The following is a 26,270-nucleotide window of genomic DNA, read 5'->3' as shown; positions in this document are numbered from 1 at the left end:
GCCCAAAATCTCATCTTGGTTTGTGTTTGTTTAGACTGGATCCAATTCTGATTTGGTTTTGAGATTCTGTTTTAGGACTTATGATAAGTAATGAAAATTGTTTCAGTTTGTTGAGACCGTTAAGTCAGTATCAGTACATCCAACCTGTTTTCATAGTAATGCCTAGTTCTTTCATGGAACTCTAGATGGCACAGGCTAATGGGCCTTAATGTAACTGATAATGTTTGGTTCCTTTTGCATATGCAGCTAATGAGCTTGCTGCTTTACATTTAAATGGCTGGTAAGCATCCATTTGAGGATTGTGCTGCATGAGTTCATTTGAAACCCTCCACCTTCCCCAGCTCCACCTGTATAGATATGCTGGTTGCACTTTATTTTACAGTACATGTACTAACATGTACTTATAGTGTACTTAGTGTATTTATCTAAGAAAGTTCTGGTAATACAGGGTAACTACATGGGGTAGGGTTAGGTTTAGGGGTAGGTTCAGGGTTAGTACCTAGTTATTACATAGTTATTGTAATTACTATAATAAGTACATAATATGTACATGAGGAACAGGACTGTAAAATAAAGTGCTACCGATATGCTACAGGTAATTGTACATGCTATTTGTGCAGCAGTTATGTGTTAAATACTCGCCGCCATATGCAGTCTCTAAAATCTGATTTCACAGATGTATATGATTTAAACGGGATTGTAAAAATGTTAGATTCCATGTTGTTTAGATTGCAGACAGCTAAAATGATGCCAAAACCCTTTTTTTTTTCACTGCCTGTCAGAACAAAGATATGATCTTATATTGTTGTAAGGTGCTAACTGCTTGTGCGAATTTAGTTGGAGTAGATGTGGTGAGGTTCTGTTCAGTTTGTATTTTCTCTGTGGTTTAATCACACAAAGCTTTCCCAACTCTTTCATCTCTGCCTTTATATAGGAGGCCCATCAAAAAGCATCTTTAATGCATATTTAATGTCCTGCACTTACCTTATACAGCCTCCATTAGCAGAGAGCTCTTGTGATAAGTGCCTGTCAGCTCAAACACAGCACTTTGTCTTCTTCTCAAGTGCTTACACAATGTTTTCTCAGCAGCTCTTGACTCTTGAGTTACAGTGACCACCGCACATTTCATTAAAACTTAAATCACATTCATATTCCTTGAATGGCATAGTATAAAATACTTTTGTAGCAATTTATATACATTTCTTTAAAGCAAATATTACTCCAGTCTTCAGGGTAACTTGATCCTTGAGAAATTGTTCTAATATGCTGATTTGCTGCTCAAGAATTATTTCTTATTATTACCAGTGTTGAAAACAGGGGAAAACTATTTATTTATTTATTTCAGGATGAATATAATTTTTTTTACACTGCCCTAATACTGATTTTTACTGATTCTTTTGTCTTTTAAAGAAGATTATTTTGCTCAACAAAGCTGTATCTATTTGATAAAAAACCTAATATATATATATATATATATATATATATATATATATATATATATATATATATATATATATATATATATATATATATAGTGAAATATTATTGCAATTTAAAATAAGTTTTCTATTTTAATATACTTTATAATATAATTTATTCCTATGAAGCAACGCTGAATTTTCAGCATCATTACTCTAGTCTATTTTGAATAATTGCTGCTCTTTTACATTTTTTATTCATCAAAGAATCAAAGAAAACATAATCACAGGTTCAACTCTGATAATAAATCAGCATATTATAATGATTTCTGAAGATTCGTGTGACTCTGAAGACTGGATTAAAGATGCTGAACATACAAAACTGTAAGAAATGAATTATATTTTAAAGTCTACTAAAATAGGAAAACAATATTAGAAATCGCAATAATATTTCAAAATATAATTTTTTTATATAATTATATAATATATATTTTATATATTTTTTTTAAAATTATATTTATATTATATATAATTTAATTATATAGCCTTGATGAGCATAAGAGACTAAAACAGAAAAAAATCTTACTGATCCCAAACTTTTTGAACTTTTGATACACACACACACACACACTGAAGACTGGGGTAATGGCTGTGGAAAAATCAACTTTGCCACCACATTAATAAATTATATTATAGTATATTGTACTTTCTTCTGCACTGGAAGCTACTGTCGTCAAGTCAAATTCTTTGTGTGTTTACTTGGTAAAACCCTTCTGATTCTGATTTCTGATAAAAATAAATGTTTTTTTGTTTTTTTTAAATAAAGGAGGTGAGTAAGTACTAAAAGCAGCATGAAAATAATTTGGTTATAGTATTTTCTTCATTTTTTGTTTATTTCATAATCATTCTAAGGTCTGCTTTCAGGTTTGATGGCCTGTCTATCAACAGCTTTATATATATATATATATATATATATATATTTTTGTCTATCACTGGTGAGCTCTAATAGTTTACAGCACTTAAATTGTTCAAACATTGCCATCCTTTGGGAAAAACAGCATGTAAATGCAGATGAGATCAGATGAATTGGGCGGCTGTGTTCAAACCACATTGGTTGGCAAGGGTATGATTCAGTTGTGGGAGTGTTTTGGCAGTAGGTGTTAAAGCGATGATCACATTGTATGTTTTGATCCATAGCAGCGGGTGTTTGTCATTACATGGATATCAGTCGTGTCACATCGTCAGGATTTCTGTTTGCTGACTGCTGGTCTGTTTCTGAGTGACTTACACAAACATGTACAGTACATTCATTTCCTGCAGACCCACCATGTGAAGTTTCTTCAGTCCTTCTGTGAACCTTTTTTTCTCTTTTCACCTGGTTTAATCTCATTCCGTGTCCTTGAAAGCTCAGACTATCACTCACAGAGCAGCAGACAGAACTATTGATCTTTTTTTAACATTAAGCACATATGTTTAGATAAAAAGATATAAAGAAACCATTAATGTTGACTATTAATGAACCGCCCGAACAAACAAAAACCCCTTCCCCATGATGGTGATTTAACATGTTCATGACACATTTTTCAAGGGACTCTTGGGATTGACTGACCAAACGTCCACATCTGTGAAGTATTGTGAAATCAGATAGGCCTACTGTTTTGCCTACTGACTATTGGGAGACACTATAAAAACACACACTCACACATGCACACGCACACACACACACACACACACACACAAACTCAAAGCCCCCAGCTGCCTGTGCTTGTAAATCTTAATATGGTAAGACTTCTCAAACAATGTTAAATATAATATGCCAGTTTTCCATTCGGGCAAAAACTAGTACCATGAAATCATAGTGTTCAGGCCAAAACCGGTAAGGGGAGTTCTAGGAAGGACTTGAAACTGTGGTAACACTGTGGTAAAATCACTGTAAATGCATTAGAGTAGATTATTGCTTTTATGAAACGATATCAAGTGGAAAATCAATTTTTGATTTATAACTTTTTTTTACAGAAGAGCCCTAGATCTGCCCAAATAAATAAATAAATAAATAAATAAATAAATCCAATATTACATAACAATATTAGCGGGATAACAAGTACATCTCAGGATTGCAACATCACATTTTTTTTTTATATTTTAAAAGTTAAAGTTTTAATAATATTTAACTTTTTAACATTATTTTTGGTATCAAATATTTTTTTTATATATTTTGTATTTGCTTGTAACGGTATTTATTGTAATAAATTATAATTACATATATATTATAATATTTTTTTGTAAAATGTTTTATTATATTATATTATAAAAAAAAAATTTTAGTTTGGTATTGACTGAATCATAATCTAGTGTTAAAAATTTAAATTTCCTCATTGAATGAATTATAATCTAATATTAAACAGTTTATTATTATTATAATGATTATAATTATAATTATTATATTGAAACTTATTTTTCTTCATTGAATGAATTGTAAACTTTTTTATGATTTTTTTTTTTGTGGCATTCAATTATTTATTAATATATTTTTTTTCTGAAAAGTATATTTTTCAATTATATTGTTCTTATTAATATAAAATTAATGTACGTTTTTTATAATTACGTTTCACTATTAACTTCATTCCTCTTTTCTCTATCTTCCATCCTGGGAAGTTTTTTTTTTTTTTTTTTTCTCTCACCACCAAAGTGCACTCTGGGATTACATTCTCTGTGAAAGATGCATGCTGCTGCAGAATTTGGCCAAAAGAAGGCATCTTTCTGTAAGAACAATCCTTGTGTCATTGGAATGATGCCTTTGTAGGCATCTCACTGGGTTTTGGAGCAGAGCCAGGGAGTTAGAGAAGGATAACAAGCCTATCCGACAGAAAAAGCCCCAGTGATGTCACTCTAGTAGACACCAGACACACAGCTGGGCGAGGATAAATTCACACCCACCTCACTAGGAGTGTTGTACATCCAACGAGAAGGAAAGAGTGCTGTCATCTGCAGCAGCACAGCTCAATCGGAGTTAAAACAGGAGGTGGAGAAAGAGGAGAGAACTTTCTGATGCAAAACTACTCCCACGGCTCACTAGTGTTGAGCTGCTGGAGCTCGCGTGCAAGAAAACACTCAGACTTTTCAAAACTTTGTTTCTTCTCGGACACTTATAGAGCTGTGCACTAAGGCAGGTAGGAACATTTTCTTGTGCCTCTTTTTGTGCTTTGAAAAAATATCTAAAGCACTTTAGCATGTGTGCTATTTTTATGGGTGATGATTAGGGATGAACGCAATCTGGGTGTGATATCACCCGTGTCTGCAAACAGGTGATAAAAAGCGCGCCGAAATAGAAGACGATTGCTTTTTCAAGAAAGAGGTGTGTCTGATCCCGCATCGAGATGGCAGATTTTAATGACAGCGACAGCTCCTCTGATGTCAATATATATTAAGTCATGAGGTGTTTTTAAGGTGCAAATAAAACATGAGATCTGGTCGGCTCATCTGAGGTGAACGTTCTCATGTCACGGATGAAGTTTTAACCTGCTGAGAGGTTTACACGAGGTGCCGTTCTCCTCCGTGGTATGGGGTGGGTGTTATTTTGGAGTACAAGAATGCTGGGAGATGTTTGAAACAGCTGAGGGATTGTTAGGGGAGAAAAAGGGAAGAATGGAGAGAAAAGCTCATTTTTTCCACACTATGCTGCAAAAGGAAAATTCTGGCTTTAGGCTTGGTCTCACGGAGGAGAAACAAACATAATCATCTCAGTTTTGACATGAAGTCATCTCATTAGAAAACATCTGAATTCACTGCTGCAAACTTTGGTTTATGCAGATAAAAAAGCAAGTAATGACCAGAGCTGCATTTGTTTGACAAATATACAGTCATATTGTGAATAAAAATAACAGTTTTCTATGTGAATATACATTAAAATGGAATTTATTCCTGTGATGCCAAGCTGAATTTGAGCAGTCATTACTCCAGTCATCAGTGTTACAGAAATGGTTCTTATATGCTGAACTTGGTAGTGTTTCTTCTGGTCAATGCACCAGTTTCTATTTGATGTGCAGCGATAGACATCAAGGTTGGCAGCATTTGACAGACTTTAGCTTGTGTACTCTCATGTTTAACCTCCAGTCCAAGCAGTAGGTCGCATAGCTGCATGTGACACAGGGTCAAAGGTGATCATTTAATTTGTTGCAAGACTTCTAAAACCTAAAGGTCAACAGGTCTCTTGAGGTAACCTGGGATGTCTATTTTTAAGGATCTTGAGGGAGCTGTTAGTCTCAAATCGCCCACAGTATGTTCGCTGACCATGTGATGCTCACTGGTCACTGATTGAAAAGCACTGGAAGTCATAGTTTAGCAGGTTAGTAGCATCGTATTTTGGAAAAAGAAATTGAGATGCATAGTAGCAAGTTAACTAGATATTCACTCTGCATTGCACTTGTTTTTCTCTTTTGTCTGTGAAATAATGCAGATTTGTTTTTATAGAAAATAACATGGACATTTTTAAACTTGGGAATTCGTTGAAATATCAGCATTACATTTTCTTTGTAAAAACCACTTTGTGTTCAAGGCTTAAAATGTGAAATTAAACTAAAATGTTAACCCAGTTTCTATATCTCATTCTATATTGTTATTTTATTTGAGATGATGCAGTACTATTTATGAATACTTAAGCACCTTATTTACTTGCTAGAATTTTTATAATTGTACAAAAATCTACTTTTAAAAGCAATTTTTTTCCCCCAGAAAATTTCATAGAATGACCCATCTATAAATACTACCTTTAAGAGGATATAAATTCTTATAACGAAATGTATGCAGATTACCACTGGCCAGTCATTATATAACTTTTTTTTTTTTTTTTACTTTTTTTTTTTAGCTGAATTTATTGTGGTACCACCAATTTCAGATAAATCAACTCCAACTGGCACTTAAAAATAAAATAAAGACATCTGAATAAGCTAATCAATGTCTTCTGGATTACTACATAGTCACAGACAGGTGAGTTCAATCGAGGTTAAAGCTAAACACTGCAAGAAAGTAGACCTTGAGGGCCAGAGTTGAGAACCCCTGCTTTGTCACAAGTCCCACTGTTCTTGACTAGGGTGCCACAGTCTCCCGTCTTCAGTACTATATAGTGTCAAAAAGCAGCACAGCAGGGCCCACAGCATTGTGCCCACTTTTCCCAGCTGTATTATCAGATTTGCGGCTCGACAGATCCTGCATTAAGACTCCATGGGAAACTCAGCGTGAGTGTTTCAGGCTGGCTCTATCTGAATGAATGACATTTTGTCACAGTCTGTGATTTTGAGGCAGTCTCATTCTCCCAAGCACACTCAACAGAACACGGCTCATTTTTTTCTGGGATTGCAATGCATTGTTGATATCAAAAGGCCATTGCAGAGTGAGCTGTCAAACAGTGGCTTAGTGGTTTTGGAAAGCCAGAAAACAGTTACAGTCTGTTATTAAAATGCATGACCACAGGGAAACAAGACACTGATTGTTCAGTGCCAAAGATACACTGACACACAATCACCCTAAAATAGGTTTGTTATGTGTTTGTGTAAGTGACTGAACGTGTGTGTTAATATGTGAGTATAGGAAATGATGCTACAATTCCAAGGAGACAGGAAATGCCTCCAATCTTGTATGTGATGATTTTTCCACTGGTGAGTCACTCGCTTGGACTGGGAGCATGGTGCCTCTCATGAGAGGTGCAAACTGACTCATTGTGCGAGGTAGAGCTGCCGTTCGTTGCATGTGTTAGTACACGTGCATGTTTCAGGGAGAGAAATCTTCCTGACTTTTAAAAAGTTTGACAAGTGAAGGCAACTCTGTTTACTTATACATCCTTAAAAACAATCAGACATATCTCTGTAGTCCATTATAAACAGGGGTTAGCATAATTGTCTCCAATAGAGAATAATTTGTGTTGCCATTAAAAAGATACAATTTTTTATCATTTACTCACCGTCATATCGTTCCAAACCTGTATGATGACATTTTGTGTTTTTGTTCATACAATGGATGTAAAATGGGGTCCAAAATAACTTTTTTGGGTGGAGGAGTGTCCTTTTAATTAAAACCCTTTTTAAATTTAGTTACCTCCATGCTTTATATGGGACTTGATGGGGAGAGTAAATGTTCAAATCGTAAGTGTTCTTGAATATTTTTTTAAGCTATAATAGTGTTTAATATCCAGTTATGTTAAGAGTTAGAATATATTCTGACATGTGTTGTTACCATTGCAGTGAAGAGTGTAGCGTTTGCTTGGTTTGATACATTGATAATGGTAGTATGACCTAAGAACTAATAATATAATTGAGCGATGTGACATAAATGTGAACAACGTGAAGTTGCTTATTGCTTTTATGTGTATATATGAAATAGCTAAATGTATTAACACATTCCATTTTTATTTTTGTCTTCTACAGACGTTATTCACACACAAGGTCCGTTGGATGGTAGTCTCTATGCTAAGGTAAGGAAGAAAGAGTCTCTCGACGGAGGGGTCACAACCAATGGTCTCCCAGCCACTGTCGATCACACTTTAACTGCTGTAGACCACACTCTACCACCAGTCGACCACGCCTTGTCTGTAAGCAGTGACTCGGGCAACTCCACCGCTTCCATCAAAACCGACCGCACGGATGAAGCCAGCCATCAGCCGGCCTTGGTGAGTCAGCCGTCCTCCCAGCCCCTTAGCCCAGAGGAAAAACAGGAGCTGGACCAGTTGCTTAGTGGTTTGGAAGCGCCAATGAATCGCACAGGTTACCAAAGCAGCGGAGGCGGCGGAGTCCTACACCTCGTCCCCGCCCAGGTTCACGTAAACGGACACAACAACATCGACCGTGAGACAGATATCCTTGATGATGACCTGCCCAACAGCCAGGAAGGTAACAGTGTGGACAGTCTTGGAACCCTCTCCTCTTTCGAGGGCAGAGCCACTCCAGCAGATCTATACTACCAATCAGAGACAGTTATTAATGGTCAAGATGCACCCTACTTGGAGAAGGGTGTCCACGAGAAAATGGCAGAGGCCAAAGTCCACAGCTCCTCATCTGTCCAAGAGGACTTAGGATCCTCTAGTGACTACGCCAAACAGAATGGCAACATCTACCGATCTCAATCATTAGGGGCAACCCCAACCACAGAGCAGAAGTACATGCCCAGAGCTCCCACACGCACGACCAGCAGTAGGGATGCAGTGCAGAGGGGACTGAATGTGTGGCAACAGTATGGTGTTCCTGAGGTCCCAGTCACAGATGGGGTCACCTTCAACCCTGTGCTACAATCCCACAGCCTTCCAGAGTTTCCTCACATGGCATCTCAGAAAGAAATTGAGCAGTCCATTGAAGCCCTCAACATGCTGATGCTGGACCTTGACCCAGCACTTACTCAAGTCCCCAAGTCCCATAGTGCCCCATCTGGAGAAGGTGGAGTGGTCACCACCCAACCATCTTTGTCTCAAACCCAAGCACGGCCATCCTACCAAGCAGATGCAGCCATTCATGACCGAGGTGGGGCCTCTTCAGGGGGATACCCTTTGACCTTTCAACAAGTAACTGCAGAGCCTCCACAAACCTCCATGAACCAACAGAGACAAGCCATATCTCAACATGCTGCATTCCCTTCTGAGACAGAAGGTCAGGCACCTATGTCCCAGTCCACAGTGCCTTCCTCCACCTTTGGAGTTCTCCAGTTGAAACCCCTCAACATTTATCCTTCAAGCACCACATCCCAGTCCCCTGAGCCCCATGAGAGCCAACGTAGTTATTCTGCCTCCTCATCCCCTTTGCCTAAAGAGTCTGAACCGGAAGATGCCAACTACAAATTGGATGGTCTTGTAGCTCACCGTATAGCTGGTAAGATCACCTCTTTCATAAATCTCAGTTTACTTGCTCAAAAGCACAATTGTAATGGTACATTAGTCAATCCTTGGGCGACTACCAGCCAAGACATTTAACCTTAAGGCTACATTACTCCTGCATATGTTTATGTATACAGAATGTGAATTGAAACAAGCTATCAAGGGAAATGTAGTAAAGGAAAACATCTCCATGCTTGTCTTGAGTGCTTGAGTTAAGCTTGTCTTGAGAGCTTCCCTTTTACACTCAAGGCGGTGCCTTTTTTGGTGGAGTTTCTTTGTTGGCGTTGACATGAGCACTGTGAGATCACAAAGAAAGCTTTGTCCAAAGTGCTTCTGGCTTAAGCCTCAATATCAGACCACATTTCTTTTTTGTGCCAAGCCAAAACCGAACATTTGTACATTACGTCTGGAGAAGTGCCCAAACAACTGAGGGCTGTTGTACGGCAGTGCACTTATTTCTGTGAACATAATCTGTCCAGCTTGAAAGTTTAGAAAGATTTTCCTGGAAGCCTAGGTCTTCATCTTGTCAATGTTTTTTAGAATAATGGCAGCATGTAAGAGTTGTTTGTTGACCCAGTCTTGTTTTGTTACAGGCTAAATTCAACATGACTTGTTTAGGTTTCTCCAATGTTGAGTTTCATTTGCAGATGTTATTACTAAGTCCATCACATACTGCTGATAGAAAAAATGACATATATATAGACTTCCATATAATACTTGCTATGTATCTGCCAAAAACAAATGTAAAACATACTGTTACTTGAATTAGGGCTCATGGACTGGCTCAGGGCTCACTTTTGCCCCCTAGTGGTTGTACAGTACAGGTTTTACAGTTAATGTGCTTTTTTTATCTTTAATATCTTACAAAATTAATGTTAAAAAAGCATCAAACAATTAATGAAAGTTGCAAACTGATAACAAGAGCTGATGAGCCCGAAGAGCTGTTAGCTAAACCAGCCACATCTCAATAACCTCAGGAAACCAATGTTAAACCTGAGAGGAAACAACATAGATAAGGATCCCATGGAAAAATCTAGCCAGCTATGTTTTTGTTTTATTGGAGACCAACGCTTAGTAGTGTTGTTGACTCAGCATAGATAAGTGTTCCTGTAATGAGAAGGACAGCATGAGGAGAAAGCTGCTGTCTTTCTTTGAAACCTTCCCTTGAGTTCTTGCTCTTGACACAAGCTTTTGCAACACTTATTGAACACGTTTAACACTTATCTATATCTAGTTCTGGGATTTGGTTATCAGACCCGTCACTATCTAGAATTAGGGGAACACTTTGTCTACATTTAACATTCACAGCGTTCTGCCACAGATAGTGTGTGTTTATCTTTCCGTCTGAAGGTAAGGCAAATACATGCTATATGTTAGGACTGGGCAATGTATCAAAAATATACAACAATGTATATTTTTTATCTATATCACCCAACCTCTTTGAAGGTTGTTTGCCATTATCAATATGTTAGCATGTGCTAATGTTTTCTCCTCCCCCTCTCTTTCTCAATTCTCATGTTTATCCTGTCTGTGGAACACCCATCTCATCATTACCTCTGCCTTCCCTTCCTCCTCTTCACCTTCTTCCTTTACGTCCTGCCACGGTCCATCATTCCTCCTCCTCTTCCTCCTCCTCCTCCTCCCGATGATATGCAGAGTACACTGCTCGTATCCGAGGCATAAGTGACAAGCGGAATGCTCCTGAGCTCGGCCACCGCCGCCGCTCTTTCTCCTTCAGTGGTTGGTCTCTCTGGTGCTCTCTGCCACCGGCTGACATTAACTCATAACACCTGTGCATGTTGTGTGGTTGTGTGCTATTTCTCTTCTCTCTCTCTCTCTCTCTCTCTCTCGCGCTTTTGCCTCATATCTTTCTTTTCTTTTCTTTTTTTTTTTTTTTTGTCAATAAGAGTACCAGCTTTTATAAAACTCCCAGACATTTTTCAAATGGTAATTAATTCTATTCTATTCTATTTTTATTAATATTGTATTTGTAATTGTTATTATAAAACAGATCTGACTAAATTCTAATCGGTTAAAATAAAATAATACAATTAAGTAAACTCTAAAATAAAAATAGTGAACTCAAGTAAATGTGAAGGCATAGTTCACCCAAAAATGAAAGTTGTCATCATTTACTAATTTTCATGTTGTATCAAACCTATATGACTTTCTTCTGTGGAACACGAGAAGATATTTTGAAAGACAGTAGGGTACAATTTAGTTTCTGTAGTATTGATGAAAAACGTTTAAATGATCATTAAAAACAAATCTTATTTTGTGATCCACAAATCAGGAAAGGCATACAGGTTTGGAATGACATAAGGGTGAGTAAGTGTGACAGTTTTAATTTTAGTTTAATTTTAGGTTAGTTTAGTTTAGTTTAGTTAGAGTAAGTTGTGGCAAGTTATGGTACATGCACACGGGGTGTCGGTGCTGACACTGCCGGAGGGCGTGTCTGAAGTTTGATTCTGACGAGACCAACATAATGACAACAGCCAATCACATTTCTTTTCTGTTGTTGCATGCATGCGATTGACTAGCGTCTGTGCAAGGGTATTTGCATAAGCCAATCTGATTGGCTTACTTCTCGGTTGGCTCTTGAAAAGTTGAAAAGTTTTCAACTTCTGCCACGAGCATGCAACAGACCCACAATTCAGTTCGGCAATGCTTGACGTTACTCCATTAAAAGTAAACGAGAGGCATTGATGCTGATGCCCCATATGAATGTACTGTAATGATAATTAGGATTCCCCCCCCCCCGCCCATTTCCTATTCCTTTCATTATTTGCTCTGTTTTATTTCTCTCCATTATCTCACTAATTTAACATTCTTCTTTAACCACTAACCTGTGCTGGAATTTCACCTTGTCTGGGTGAAATAATAGTTAACGAGAGTATAACTTCAGTTTGCTCCTTTGTGCTGGGTGACCTCTACAAACAAATTGCATTTGTATTATGTGACGAGTTAAAGTTACACAGTTGCAGGACAAAGGCCAGTCTGTCTGGATCAACTGAGCCCGTGTCACAAGATCCAGTCCACCAGACCTGGGGAACAATACCAAGGCAAGCAGACACTGGCTTCATTCAAGGACTCTCCTTTACTTCTGTTTTAGCATTTAGATGAAGGACAAAGTGTAATAAATCCTCCCTGAGTCTGGAGACCATTATACAATCCTTATCTGCCACAGGGGAGTAAACGTCTCGTACACCGACTGTCTTCAGTCCCGTTCGAGGGCCCATGCAGGCCGTGTTCAGTAGCCAGGTACCAGGATGAATGTTTTTCTTGGACCTCTCCTGAGTCTGATCCAACCCAATACGGATGGAACAATAGCATAAACGAGACAAAGAGAAAAATATATTACGCTCTTTTAGAATAGATATTTTATTCACCTCATGCTGGATTCTTGAAGACTAGAAAGGAGAAAGCTATGCCATAAAAGAATAAACTTTTCTCTCATGTGTCTTAACTCAGAATATATTTGTAATGATTTTGCTCCAGATATAAAATAGAGCAGCTTTGTAAAAGATTAGATGTTTTTAATTTGTTTTTAATCTGCCAATTAAAACTCTTAGAGAGTAATTAGAGTAATTTTGCAAACCTTGGGAGTTGCTAATTAAAAAAAAAATATTAATGCTGGTAAGTTTAAATCATTTACATAAATATTTTCAAACTTCATAAAGATCTTTTGATTCAATTAATCAGATTTATTTATAAACCTTTATAGTATTTATAATTTTAAATGTAACTTTTATTTTCGATTTTGATTGACTTTTTTCAGCTTTATTTGAAGTAACAAAAACAAATTTTATTAGTTTTATTTTTTAGATAAAATCTCTGTAATCACTCAGAAAGTACTCGTGCAATTCCCAGCATAGCATTTTTCTTTTATTAATTTGTTTTAGTAAAAAACATTTGTAGGATCATATTGCTGTTTATATGGTTGCATGCTAATGAATATAATTACATATCATTATTCCTTTTCTTCATTTAGTGAATTAGAGTGTGAAAACTTATGCTTTATTCTAACTAGCATTTTAGTGTATTGTACGTCTTTCATTAAGCATTTTGAATTAAATCTGTTTGTTTTGAATCTATTTGTTTGGTTCAAACGATGGTTTCTCGGACTGAATCACCTCAGTAACAGCAGCTTGAATCTATTAGGACAGTGTGATCACTAAGGTAACAGCACAGTTTGTCATGCACAGCTGTAGATCTGGCTCACTACATCTGTTTTGCATGTTTCCTCTCCCGACCTTGTCTGAAGCGACATTGGGGGATATAGACCATGTGATATCCCAGCACATCCAAGCGCTGGATTCATCGCTTCCCAGACCAGTCAGTTTTGGAATCTGAATGTTTGACATTGTCGTAGAAACCGCATGAGTCTGATCCAGGAATGTGAATAGATTGCAGATGGAGTGTGAGAGCACTCCATCTGTAAGGACCTCCCTTTGTGACATCACTACCCTATTGTTCTGAACCGCTCATTTTGTGGGCAGCACTCCAGAAGTGGTTTAAATGCACCCTGGATGTCCGGCTAACGTCACGTTTAAGAGCAAGGGTGGCCGCTTGTTCAGAAGTGGAAGTGGTCAATCTCTCTGAATTTGTTTCCCAGCGCACGTGAGGTTCTGATGGTCTGAGCTGTGGTCTGACCGCACGTCTCAATCGTAGGCTGCGCTCGGGGAGCTAGTAAATATTTTGCTCAGCCTGTTGCCCGGTTTCCATGATATTCCACTCACTCCCACCAGAATGTATTAATGCTTTGCTTGCCCTCAAACTGAGTCCAGTTGAATGAGCTTTAAACTGTGTGTGGCTGCATGTTCACAGAAACCATAAAAGCTATTTTTCCTTATCTGTAAGTTGACAGTGATAGCACACACCATAATACATTGCAGGCTGTTACCCTGTGCACATTTAAAGCACATTTAATTCTATGGGAATTTTTATTTATATTGGTATTTTTGACTCCCTATTAGTTAAATTAGATAAAAATACACAAATGTTGGGTAGAACAAATTAGATTTTAATAAGAACTGTTATGGTTATTATGATTTTCAGTCACTGAATAGATGAATGAATCCATTATAATAGTGATTTTTGTGAACTTTTTTAGGTGCATTCCATCTGCGTCCAGTTACCAAACTCCTTTAGTTACCCATTTCTGTTCTCTTTTTTCTCCTCCCTACTAGAGAAGACTTACACAAATCTAGTTTTATTTACACCGTAGAGACTCTTGGTATCAAACAGAACATGATGAAATAGGCTTCGGAGTCACTTTGAGGCTGTTCCAGAGCTTTATCCTGAAGTACACATTACCCTTTAAATCCATGGAGTTTCTCTAATATTCCAGCTTTTTGTAATCTAGGCTGTTTGAATGAGGACATTGTTTGTAGTTCCAACAGGCTTTTATGTGGTGTGAATTGGACGTCAGTGCAGCTTTTGACAGAGAGTTCATTCTTAAGAGCCCATTGGCAGTTTTCCATGGATTTCTACAAGGAATATTTTGACATTTTGGATATTTTTTTTCACATATGATAAATGTTCTTCTGCAGGCCCTAAAAGTTATCTATTAGAGAACGACATCTTATATTTATTTTCTTGGCAGGAGTTCAGTCTTGTGAAATGTCACCAGATGAGGCTTCGGTTCCTGTGCGGTGCCGGACCTTCAGTGAAGGCCTTTCCCAAGACGAGAGCCCAACTCTAGGAAGCTCGGTCCGCTCCCCCATCCGCTGCATCTCACCGGAGCTGGCAAATACCATTGCTATGAACCCTGGGGGGCGGCCCAAGGAGGTAGACCACACAGACACACTCACATTACTCCTAGTATTAATCTCAGAAATCAATCTGGATGTGTATGTGTTCATGCATTTGGATATGTGTCCACCTGTCCTTCTTTCTCCAGAGACATATGCATAGCTACAGGGAAGCATTTGAGGAAATGGATGGGGGTCCCGTCAGCCCCCCTCCGACCGTTGGTGGTGAGGCCCTACCCCAAACCCCTGCCTTCCCTGTCTCACCACAAACCCCTTACTTCAACCTAAGTAAGTTCCCCCACTGGAGGAGGAGGGCGCCATAGAGCTCTAGAATAACTGCCTCTCTGTCAACACTTTAGAAGGGTCACAGCCATCGCTGATTGTTGGTTCGGTTAAATTTCATATTATCTAGAAGTGTTTAGCATAGCAAGAAACTACAACGAAGTTCAGCTGTCAGTCGTTAGGATGTTATTGGTATCATAGAGCTCTTTTTCAAAACCTAGTGAACTGCCTACTTAGGCAACATCATAGGTGTGTTTCTAACACAAATGCTATTCCAGAACATAGACAGCATGATTATTACCTTCTTTATACCCTTCACAGAGAAAATGCATCACAAAAAACTATGAATACCGCCATATATGTTGGTGGAGAATGCGGGCAGTTATTGATTACGAATATAATTTGCTAAAACTATTGATAAAAACAGCTTTGGGTTATCTAATTGTAATGTTTTACCATTAGCTTAGCAACATGCTAACACAAATCTCAAATTGAAATCAGTTGCGAGTCACATTTCATGTGTATGATGAAGGCAGCTGCCTATGTAGGTGGTAGACAGCAAGAAAGCTCACTAGGTTTTGTAACAGAGCTTCTTCTGCTTCTTTCTGTAAAAAAAAAATCTTTAGGGCTAACATTACATTAACACACTGTCTATAAGCCAACGTGAGGTCTGGCTGCACTTAAATCCAACCCTACCTCGGGGTGTTTGCATGAGCCAGTAGATATCATTAACAGATGCTGTAGTTCATTCACATGGTCTCAACGTTAAATATGTGTGGCCTCCGTTTGAGTGATAACACACACTTTGTGTTGGCTCATAGACATGCATAAGTGCTCAGATCAGAAAGACCCCCACTCTCACTTGCTCCCCAGCAATTCCCAACATCTGTGGTTCTCAGAAGTGTTTTTCATCAGCAGTTTTCCTGCCGCATGTTAGCTTCCACAGTCATTGTATCTCAATGCAAGAACAAGCACACATGCACCTCAGGTTTCATGTTCAGATGAATTTCTCCCGTACAGGTTTTTATAACCTATTACTTCATCTTCCCCTCCAGCATATTGTCCCTGCAGGCGTAATATAAAGCTTCTTGTAAAAGTCTGTAGCCTCTTTACAAGGTTAGACGCACACAATGCTAAGCAACTCTGTTTTCCTTGGACTTCAACAGCATTTCTTTTTACCAGACACCTCATTTGAAAGCGATTCAGGTCATTCTCTTGAGCTGACATCGTACCCTGAGGCCACTTCACGTTCAAAGCTTTCAGACTAGACCACGAGCACCTACAGTAGATGTGGCTTCAGAGAACAAAACAGAGCTTCAGCCTACAATAACACAAACATAATCAGTCACGTCCTGTCCTTTTGTCTTGTATTTCCTCTGGATACTTAGTGAACATTGGGGCTGAGAGGTATATTGAATATTCATGATATATTAGCAGTTGTTTTGCTGGTGATATAATGTGCTTTTTATTTATACAGTAAGTTCCTAATGACATTTTCCTTAGAATAGTTTTGTAATCCCTCTTTTTGTTGTTGTAACTCTTAATATGAGAACACTAAGACACAAGTTGAGTGATTTCCTGTGCTTCATTTCAATCTGCTTAAAAGATTCAAATCAAAACTCATTCTGATTCTTATGCAATGTTTTCCGTCAAAATATGTAGGGTAAATGTTGTTTATGATAAGAATTAATGTAATTAAAACTTTAATAGCAAAAAAAGTTACATCTGGTATAGGAAGTTTGACTCATTTACGTGAATCAGTTCAAATTATAAAAAAAAAAATTAAAAATACTTTTAGGTACATTTTAGTGTTTATATTGTTACATTGGTGCATATAAATTAACATGCTTCAATATAACTATTTCTTGTTTTATTTAATGAAAACCAGAGGAAAGCATGGCTTGATTATTTTTATTTAGATTTTTACTATATTTTAGTTTTTCAGTGAAATATTTTACTGTACTTGACAGCAGTGACTGTTGAAATGATCTCCTAAATTATCATTTCTGTGCAAATGGAAAATTTTTTGAGATATATTAAACAGCATCAAATGGTTGGAGAAAAAAATTACAAACAAATATAGATCACCCGGCCCTAGCTGATGACATGATCTGTAAAAATGTTGATGGTTGTGTTGGATTCCTGGGGAGCAGGTGACCCATAGGGGCTCATTTCTGTTTGGAGGTGGTCAGACACTCACATGCTCCAGTAGCCACTTTCTAGTAGCACGTCACTGTGGCTCCCTCCTCCTGCAGAGAACGGGAGGCTGGAAAGCTTCTCTATACAATCCCCTTCCCTTCTCCTTGTGTCCAATGCTGAGGCACTTATTCTGCCAAACAAAGAATTGATTTGGATTCTTTGGTAAGTGGAGAGTGCATGTGTGTCAGCAATGATATCGACTTGGTCCTGTCAAAATGCAAGCATATGCTCGGCCTTTCCCAGAATGCACGTGGAGAGCAGCCCTGAAGAACACCATGATCCGACTGAAAGCAATTTCTAAATTTCTAAGGTGTAACGTGGTCCAAAACAGTGTGATTTGATTGCTCAAACCACAGAGGACCACCCACTCACCTGTCAATCAACTATTGTGGTAAAACAAGGTTTTTAGTAAACATCCAGGAATAACTGTCAGATAGAAGTAAAGAAAAATGGATTGCATTATGCATTATGCTCTGACACATTTCGGGATGGAATGATGCAACAATGTATGCATCATTTGTGCAATTTAGAGACATTTTCTAAACTCAAAACCCTCGCTGTCTTCAAAGCGTGCTGCTTTCCACAGCTCTGCGTCCACACCACCATTTATTTTTTCCCATTTGTGTGTTCACACCAGTCTTGTTTTTCTGGGCACCACTGTTTATGTGTTGTTTTTGAGTCACTCATCCAGTTGTCCGTTGCATTCGTTGTGGAGTGAGGTCTTGAATGTTTTCAATGTGACGTTTTCCAGATCTGTTCAGCTGAGGTGTATGCTGTCTGCATGATCCGTCTTGTTTTAGTTCTTTTGACTGGGCACCGGTACAGCGAATGTTAATCACATGGTTAACTCTTTTAAAGAGGCACTTGCACGGCCTTTCCACAAAGCATGAGACATTAGCTCATTCCCCATCCATGTCACATACTGAAATAGCCACCTCAGTCTGCTGTCTTTAAAAGCTCAGCGGGTATCACAGTAGTCTCTCAAAGGCTCTTGATCTGGAAGTCCGTCTCTTTGATAAGATTGTCAAACGCTGATGCCTTGAAGATGAAAGTGGTACACGTTGATCTGTATTATAAGGGATAAGGACCAAAAACATACTTTGTGCAAGTACGCAAACGCAGATGTGAATGCTTGGCCAATGCATTGCAAGTGTAAGTTCATACTGAACATAATTTGCTCCTGCCGTAACAAACCTCAGTTCTCATGGGAGTGATAGAGTTACCTTCAAATGTCTGGGCCATTAAACCAGATGTGTTTTTGGCTTGCTAAAAACAAATCAAGACCATAGGCTATATACAGTAGCATTGCATAATGCATAATGAATTACAGTCTGACACACTTTGGAAATAGGACTGTCTAATTTAGTACGATTCGTTAAGCAACCAGAGATTTGTTAAAAATATTGACATTTAATCATGAACATTCCATGGATGGATTTTTTAATTCAGCTGGCAAATGGATAAAGAAAAGACATTTGTAGAAATTTTTGTTTCCATTTAAATGTTTTATTGTTCAATTTAAAATGATTTATCAGTTTATTTTCAATATTTATTATTATGTTTTAATGTTTTTAATTTACTAGTTTAAGTGATTTTTATTTTAAATAAAAACATTGATTTGATACCATTATTTATTTATTTTTAGTGACTCTCCTCCATAATGAAAAAGGCAGAACTGAACTACTCGTTTATGTGGGAAGTGTTCTTACATTCAGTTAACAGAAATATTTCTGTTATTTATTTATTATTATTTATTTATTTTTTATTGATTTAGAACTCTATTCTGATTGCAGCAATGTGTGAAATCAAGCTTGCCAAGCTACAAGCATTTGCCTTGATGTACTTGCTTTAAGTATGTTTTAAGTTGATAACACTGAATAAAATGCTTCTTTCTGTACTCTGTGTTGCTTTAGGTCGATCTCCTCCGGGACTGGCTAAAACCCCACTGTCCTTCCTGGGCTTGAAGCCCCACAACCCTGCTGAGATTCTACTAAATCAGACAGGCTCAGGTGAGGTTTTACACATACACACACACACACACACACACAGCGTACTGCACATGCAGACACGCGTGGTCATTTGGCTTTGGTCTGAGCCGCACCATGCCGTGCTCCATAAAGGGAGCTCAGACACATCTTGTGGGCCATATATCAAAATAACCTTTCACTTCTCCCTCTCAAGTGTTTCCCCTTCGCCTTTTCTACTCTCTTGAGCCGTGAGCTCATACGTATCTTTAAATGAATTGGTGTTTTCTTTTCATATGCGGTTATATTGGGATCATTTTACTGTGGTCTTTTAATGTGTGCGTGTGTATCTGTGGAAGAGAGTGAAAGGTTTTGTTCCATAACCTAGTGAGCTGCCTATATAGGCTGCATTTTAATGGATCATTGATACAAAAGGTCACATTATTATTGTACTTTCTAAAATGCCCCTTTGGCCAAATTCTTAATCTTTCTAAAGTTTGAAATCAGGATTTATATATATATATATATATATATATATATATATATATATATATATATATATATATATATATGTATATATATATATATATATATATGTATATATATGTATATCGCGTTAACGGCGTTAACGGCGTTAATTAGTTGTTTGATGTTAATTACGTCACATTTTTGGACGTAATTCTCAAGATAGTAAAAAACTGCGGCGAGCGCCACGACGAAAACACTGAAGATGCTTAAGGTTTTACCCCAGTTACTCTCAAATACATTCATGCCAAGCTCGATAAACAGAGACGACTTTGGTAGTTGATACGCTGGAGCTTCTTCCTGTTATAGCGTCCTGTGTTTCACACTGCGCATGCGCAGCAGAATGCATACATGCAATGCAGCGAAAATTACAGCTGTTTGGGAAAGCATATGCATTTTTACTTGGTTTTACTGGCACTTGAAGCCTTCAGAACGTGAAAATATCGATCCTAAAGTATTGTTGCAGAGCAAATGAACACCTCCTAAAAACAAGAGTGCCCAGAGTGCAGAGGGGGCATGTTTGTGTTTCTGAGTTAATTCTTTCGAGTTTCTCTATGCATAATTTCATAGATATGTGGGTATATTTAACCACTGGTTCACCTAAAATAAAATATATAATATTGTGAAATATTTTACTCCAGTGTCACACGATTATTCAGAAATTAATCAAAATGCTGATTTTCTTTTCAATAAACATTTAATATTATCAATGTTGAAAGCAGTTGTGCTGCTTTAATTATTTTATATGTTTTTGTGGAAACAATTTGTAATGTTAGAAATGTCTTCAGTAGCATATTCCTAACACATTTCCAATCGAATACATTTCCAGTGAAAAATGTTTAGTTTTACTAAACTTCAGTTTAGTTTAATATGCGGTAATTAAAAATGGACTACTTTACTCAATATTAAAGTTATTTTTTTATGTTTATTGGAGTGTCATGTTGCTATCCTAGCACCATCTCAATTTAAATATGTTCAGAGTTGCCAAATCAGTCACTTATGAGGATGTTGTCTCAGTAAGTAGCTCCCTATATAGGCAGTTTTTGGAACAGAGCCCATTTAAGTTGATTAAGTTGATTTATTACGCTCTCTTTGTCCCAAGGATATATATAATGTTTGATGGTTTGATGATTTTTAAACTTTATTTTAACATGCTCAGCAAAAATATTGCCAGAAAACAATGTATTCAATTGTTTCTTTTAATGCAGTTTTACAATGTCTCCAGGGGTGAAGCCATGAAAACAAGTCCACATTTCTTTTCCTATTTCTTTTTTCTTTTGTTTTCCGTGGTGATGTATGAACTGGTCTCGTCTCCGTAGGTTCAGACTTATGTATTTTTTGTAGAGTCGGAGGTAACAGGATCCTATGAGGAGTTGCGGAGACTCTTTAGTTTGGAACAAGTTCTCATGCAGGGCTGATTTTAGCGTCGCTCCTCAGGGAATTCATTTGAGGCCGGCCCAAACACAAGATCCACACATACAGTACACACACTAACATTATTAGGAGATGATGTGTCACAGGGGCCTCTTTGTCTTACTATAGTTAGCTTAAATGATGTCATGTGCTTATTTGAAGATAAGGGATGTAACTTTGGAAATGTCAATCTGCACTGGGCCTGTTGGTATTTCGAGCAGCGAAAATGTGAATGTAGATAACATTGTGCTTTCTTTGCTTGTGTTCCCTTTTTTGTTCTCTTAAAAGTAATAATTTGCACAAATGTGCAAATGCTTTCTTTGTTTTTGCACCCTTGTGTCATAACGATGAATTTTTACTAGGGTAAAATACAAAAGGAGACAAAACACGAGTCGTATGGACCAATTTGACATTTTTTAGGGAAAATTTTTGTCCTTTTTATTGAACAGCCTCCAACTTTGCTTGTATGGAAAACAAGCAGAGGTTGTGTTTTTGTGATTATGGAAGAAATTAATTTATACTAATGTATGAAGTTGTTATCGTTCGTTGTTTTTCACGATTAGCAAGTATCCCTTCTCCATTTCTCTTTGAACTTCTACTATTTCTGTCTTATACTTTTGTTCTTCTGCTGTCTGGAAAACAGAAAGTGAGGATGAGGAAGGTAAGAATGCACAAGATTTACGTCTAGTGTTACATCCAAACCACCTCACCTTCTGGTCGATTTTTGCCATTTTACACGTCACGGTCGTCTCCATTCTTCATTACAACTCATTTTATCCTGTTCACCTGTGAAATTTCTTCACAGTTCAGGGTCAGATGTCACCTCTTGGGTTTAGAAAGTATTTATTTATTATCTTAGTTTTAACTTTTCTTTTTGACTTGTCTAAACTCTTGCACTCACAGGTATTTCTGTCTTTCTTTTTTTGCTAGAGCCTCGTAGCTATGTGGAGTCTGTGGCCAAAGCAGCTGCAAATGGACCACCAGCGTCCCCCGTGTCTCCAACATATGACAGTGACAGCTTAGCTCGTCCTGCTGGGCCGTCCCATGCCTACAACGCTCCTCTTTCCTCCAGCAGCCCCATTCAGAGACCAGATGCAGTGTAAGTGGCCTCTAGCCTCATGTTCCATACAGTGTTATTTTATATTTACATTTTGTATAAAAAAAAGTTATTGTTTTATTTTTATATTTTTATTTATTTTTGAAAGCAATTTTTAATATTTGTATTTTTTATTTTTTTATAAAAATCTAAAATTAATACAATATATAAAATATAAAATAAATTTTAAAAAATAAAATAAAAATAAAGAAATAAAGAAATAAATATTTGAAAAAATAAAATATTTCATTTTATTTTTGAAAGCAATTTTGAATAGATTTACACACTGATTTCAAACTGGAATATCCAGACTTTGAGTAGCACCATACATTTGGTCCACCTTGCAGCTTATTTTGATGAAAATCAGCCCATTTGTGTTTACTTTATTGACATGTAAAATTATGAAACATTTTGTTTTGTTTTTATAAATCCATGTTACAATAATTGACTGTCACAGAAAAAAAATAAAAAATAAAATAATTACCAACTAATAATGTAATGGATGAATGATATACATGCAAATGTTTTCATTATCCACATTCAGCTACATGTAATTAAATGCAGTCTCTCTTAGCATTTTGTATGAGTACGGTATGTGAGATCAAATCTTTTTGACTACACAATAAATGCATCAGAATGCAGAAGGCCATCTAGCTAAAAACTATCCGTGTACTGTCTGTTACAAATGCATTTGAATATCAGTCTTTAGTAGCTTATCTTTCATAATCATTCTTGTTCTCTTGTTTTGCGCTCTTTCAGAGAAAGCACAGTGACCGATCGCGGGTTGGGGTTGAATTCTCTGTCCCAGGCTGCTGTTGACTCTGTCCATCACTCCCAGCCCTCCGGAAACACATACCAAACACCCACACCCTTTAACCCCACCTCTAGCAGCATGTTGGGTGGCTACATCACACCTGATATTAGCCCCTCTCTACCAGAGGCCATGCAAAATAATGTCACGACCATCCAGCCACTCGCTGGAAGCCCTGAAACGAGATACCCAGCTGTCCTGCCCGACATGACGTCTGCTCCCGGCCTTCAGCACAGGCTACCTAATCAGGACGGCCCCGTTCTGGGCCGACAGCCGATCCCGGGCAATGGTCACCTACCTGGTATGGCCGGTAGTCCCCTGCAAGGAAGACATGCAATGGTGTCCCAAGGAACGCAGAGCAGTCCCATGCTTTCCAGACAGTATCCCATCACCCATGGGACTCAGAGCAGTCCGATTCTCAGCAGGCAACCTATGGGACAAGCCAACCAGAGCAGCCCAGTCCTCAACCGACAGGCGTCCCCAAATCAACCAATCATTCTGCCTAATCAAAGCAGCCCGGTGTTGAGTAGACAGCCTTCTGTTACCCAACCCAACCAGGGTAGCCCTGTCTTGAGCAGGCAATCCTCACTTACACATCCCAACCAGGGCAGCCCCGTTCTGGGATGCCACCCATCCCTAACGCAGGGTAGCCCTAGTCTGGACAGGCACCCGATGTACAGCGGCTACACCACTCCAGAAGAGCGGCACGGAGCCCTTTCGCGCCAAAGCAGTTCCTCTGGATACCAGGTGCCATCTACACCTTCTTTCCCAGTCTCTCCGGCGGGATACATAGATGGAGTGGGATTCAGGCAGGGCAGTCCCGGCCCCCAACCACAGCTTCCTGAAAAGAGACACATGTCCAGCAGCGATCGCTCCAATGGTGGACTGTCCTATGGAACGCTCAACGGGAAGATGTCCTCTCCGGTGTCCAGTGGCGGCAGCACTCCAAGCGTTCATTTCTTCCACACGCTCCCTGACTTCTCCAAACTCAACATGCATGGTAAGACTTCATGAAGATAAATTCCAGTAGGGAGCATTGGATTCGGAGTGCCTTCAAATTCCAATTCAGTTACTGCTACAATTAATTTTCTTTTTAATTTAAGTGTAAGGAAGTTTTCTAAGTAACTGCTGATTGTGTCGTTTTTAAGTATGATTGAATAATACACAGAAATGCCATATATGGAAGGTTGATCTGTATTGAACTGAATTTTTGAATATTTTTCATAATATATATTACCATTCAAAAATGTGTAAGAATTCAAAAAGTAAGTTAGATTTATTTATTTATTATTATTATTATTATTATTATTATTATTATTATTATTATTATACTTTAATAAAGACATTTACAAAAGATTTTTCTTTTAAATAAATATTGTTCTTTCGAATTATCTATTGTCCAAAAATAAAAATAATCTGAATAATATTATAAGAAACCAATGTGACTCTGAAGACCGGAGTAATGATGCTGAAAGTTCAGATTTTCAACACAGGAATAGATTACATTAAAAAATATATTAAAATAGAAAACAGTTTTTTTTTTTTTTTTTTTTTTTTTAGTTATAGTAATATTTCACATTATTACAGTTTTTACTGTGTTTTGATTAAAATAATGGGGCCTTAGTGACCATAGAGACTCAATTTTTTATTTTTTATTTTTTTTTTATCCCATGACCCCAAACTATTAAATAGTACTGTATATTATAATAAATAAACTTTATGGATCATAGTGGAAATGCAAAAAGCGGGCTCAATGTAATCAGATGTTAGAGCATTTATTGTAAATCACAAAACGTAAATTAATGTCTAGTAGAAAATGCAGTGAATACAATGAACTGATGCATTAAGTAGAAAATGCATAATTTTTAAATCGTTGATGAGATCCTATAAAATAGCATTCTCTTATTGATTGCATATCATGGACTTTATCTTCTTCCATGTCTTTTAGGATACCATTGAAATAACATTTTATTTTTTATGTGTGTCCTTTTTTTGTTGTACTAACCGTTTTCTTAGAGCGGTAAGACTGTATTACATCTGTGCTGTTACAGGACCTGTGTTCTTGGGCTGTGAGAAAAATATGTGCTTGTTGTAGGTGTTAAAGTCGTTAATTTAATAAGTGATTAAATACTTCTGATACTGATTAGACAGGTGTGTGTGTCAGTGTAGTACTGAAAGAGTGCTCCATTCATTAGCTTATGCATATTAAACCAGTTTCAGTTTACAGCTGATATTTCATTTCCCAGATGGAAGTCCGGAGACCAGGCTGAACGTGAAGTTTGTCCAGGACACGTCCAAATTCTGGTATAAACCAGATATCTCCAGAGACCAAGGTAAGGATGCAGTGTATGTGTGTCCCAGGATTAATTCATCTATATTTAGACCCCCGAATGAGGCTCACAACTTCCATAAACAGTCAAATATGTCTCACGCCACCCTATATGAGGTCAATCGCTGTTAGTCTCCACATCTGGTTCTCCTCTGTGCTCTTATTGGATTAGATCATCTGCGCTGGAGTCCTCTCTAAACGCAAGCACATGCAGTGACATCACACGGCACTCAACATGTGTGCGCAGTTAAATCCAGCGAACATCTGCATCTGTTGCTTCATTAACTTGTCTTAACGAAAACGAATAAACCTGCTTAGCAAGGTTTTTTCCTCCACTCGCTCCCTATCTCTCTGTGTGTAAAACTGCAGGGTACATTACAGCAATTTGTTAACATATTATAGCCTTCACTTTCACATCTCCAACTGGTGAATAATGATCACATGGTGTCACATGGTGAAAAATACATTTACATTTATTAATTTAGCAGATGCTTCCCCCCCCCCCCAAAATGATTGACATAAAGTAATAATAAAAGAATAATATGCATATATATATATATATATATATATATATATATATATATATATATTAAAATAATTATAATAAAAAAAGAATATTTAAACA

General features: G+C 37.5%; 1 protein-coding gene across 20 annotated transcripts in view; it reads left to right on the top strand.

Annotated features, from left to right (window-relative positions):
- The window catches only part of LOC127964594 (tensin-1), a 282,126-nt gene that overhangs the window by 241,572 nt on the left and 14,284 nt on the right, over positions 1 to 26,270 (top strand). For 8 of the 20 annotated variants that reach the window (XM_052564844.1, XM_052564841.1, XM_052564847.1 and 5 more), the window contains 7 exons: positions 7,838 to 9,268; positions 14,879 to 15,063; positions 15,176 to 15,314; positions 19,421 to 19,516; positions 22,340 to 22,508; positions 23,265 to 24,316; positions 25,563 to 25,649. In XM_052564844.1, coding sequence (XP_052420804.1) covers positions 7,838 to 9,268; positions 14,879 to 15,063; positions 15,176 to 15,314; positions 19,421 to 19,516; positions 22,340 to 22,508; positions 23,265 to 24,316; positions 25,563 to 25,649 — 3,159 coding nt within the window. Of the gene's footprint in view, positions 1 to 7,837; positions 9,269 to 10,929; positions 11,014 to 14,878; positions 15,064 to 15,175; positions 15,315 to 19,420; positions 19,517 to 22,339; positions 22,509 to 23,264; positions 24,317 to 25,562; positions 25,650 to 26,270 lie in introns of all 20 variants that reach the window. The other 12 variants (XM_052564839.1, XM_052564837.1, XM_052564842.1 and 9 more) reach the window with 3 other exon arrangements.

Source organism: Carassius gibelio, chromosome B9 (genome assembly GCF_023724105.1).
Source record: "Carassius gibelio isolate Cgi1373 ecotype wild population from Czech Republic chromosome B9, carGib1.2-hapl.c, whole genome shotgun sequence".
NCBI classification, from domain to species: domain Eukaryota; kingdom Metazoa; phylum Chordata; class Actinopteri; order Cypriniformes; family Cyprinidae; genus Carassius; species Carassius gibelio.
Note: the sequence above shows the minus strand (reverse complement) of the source record. Positions and strands in the feature narration are given on the sequence as shown.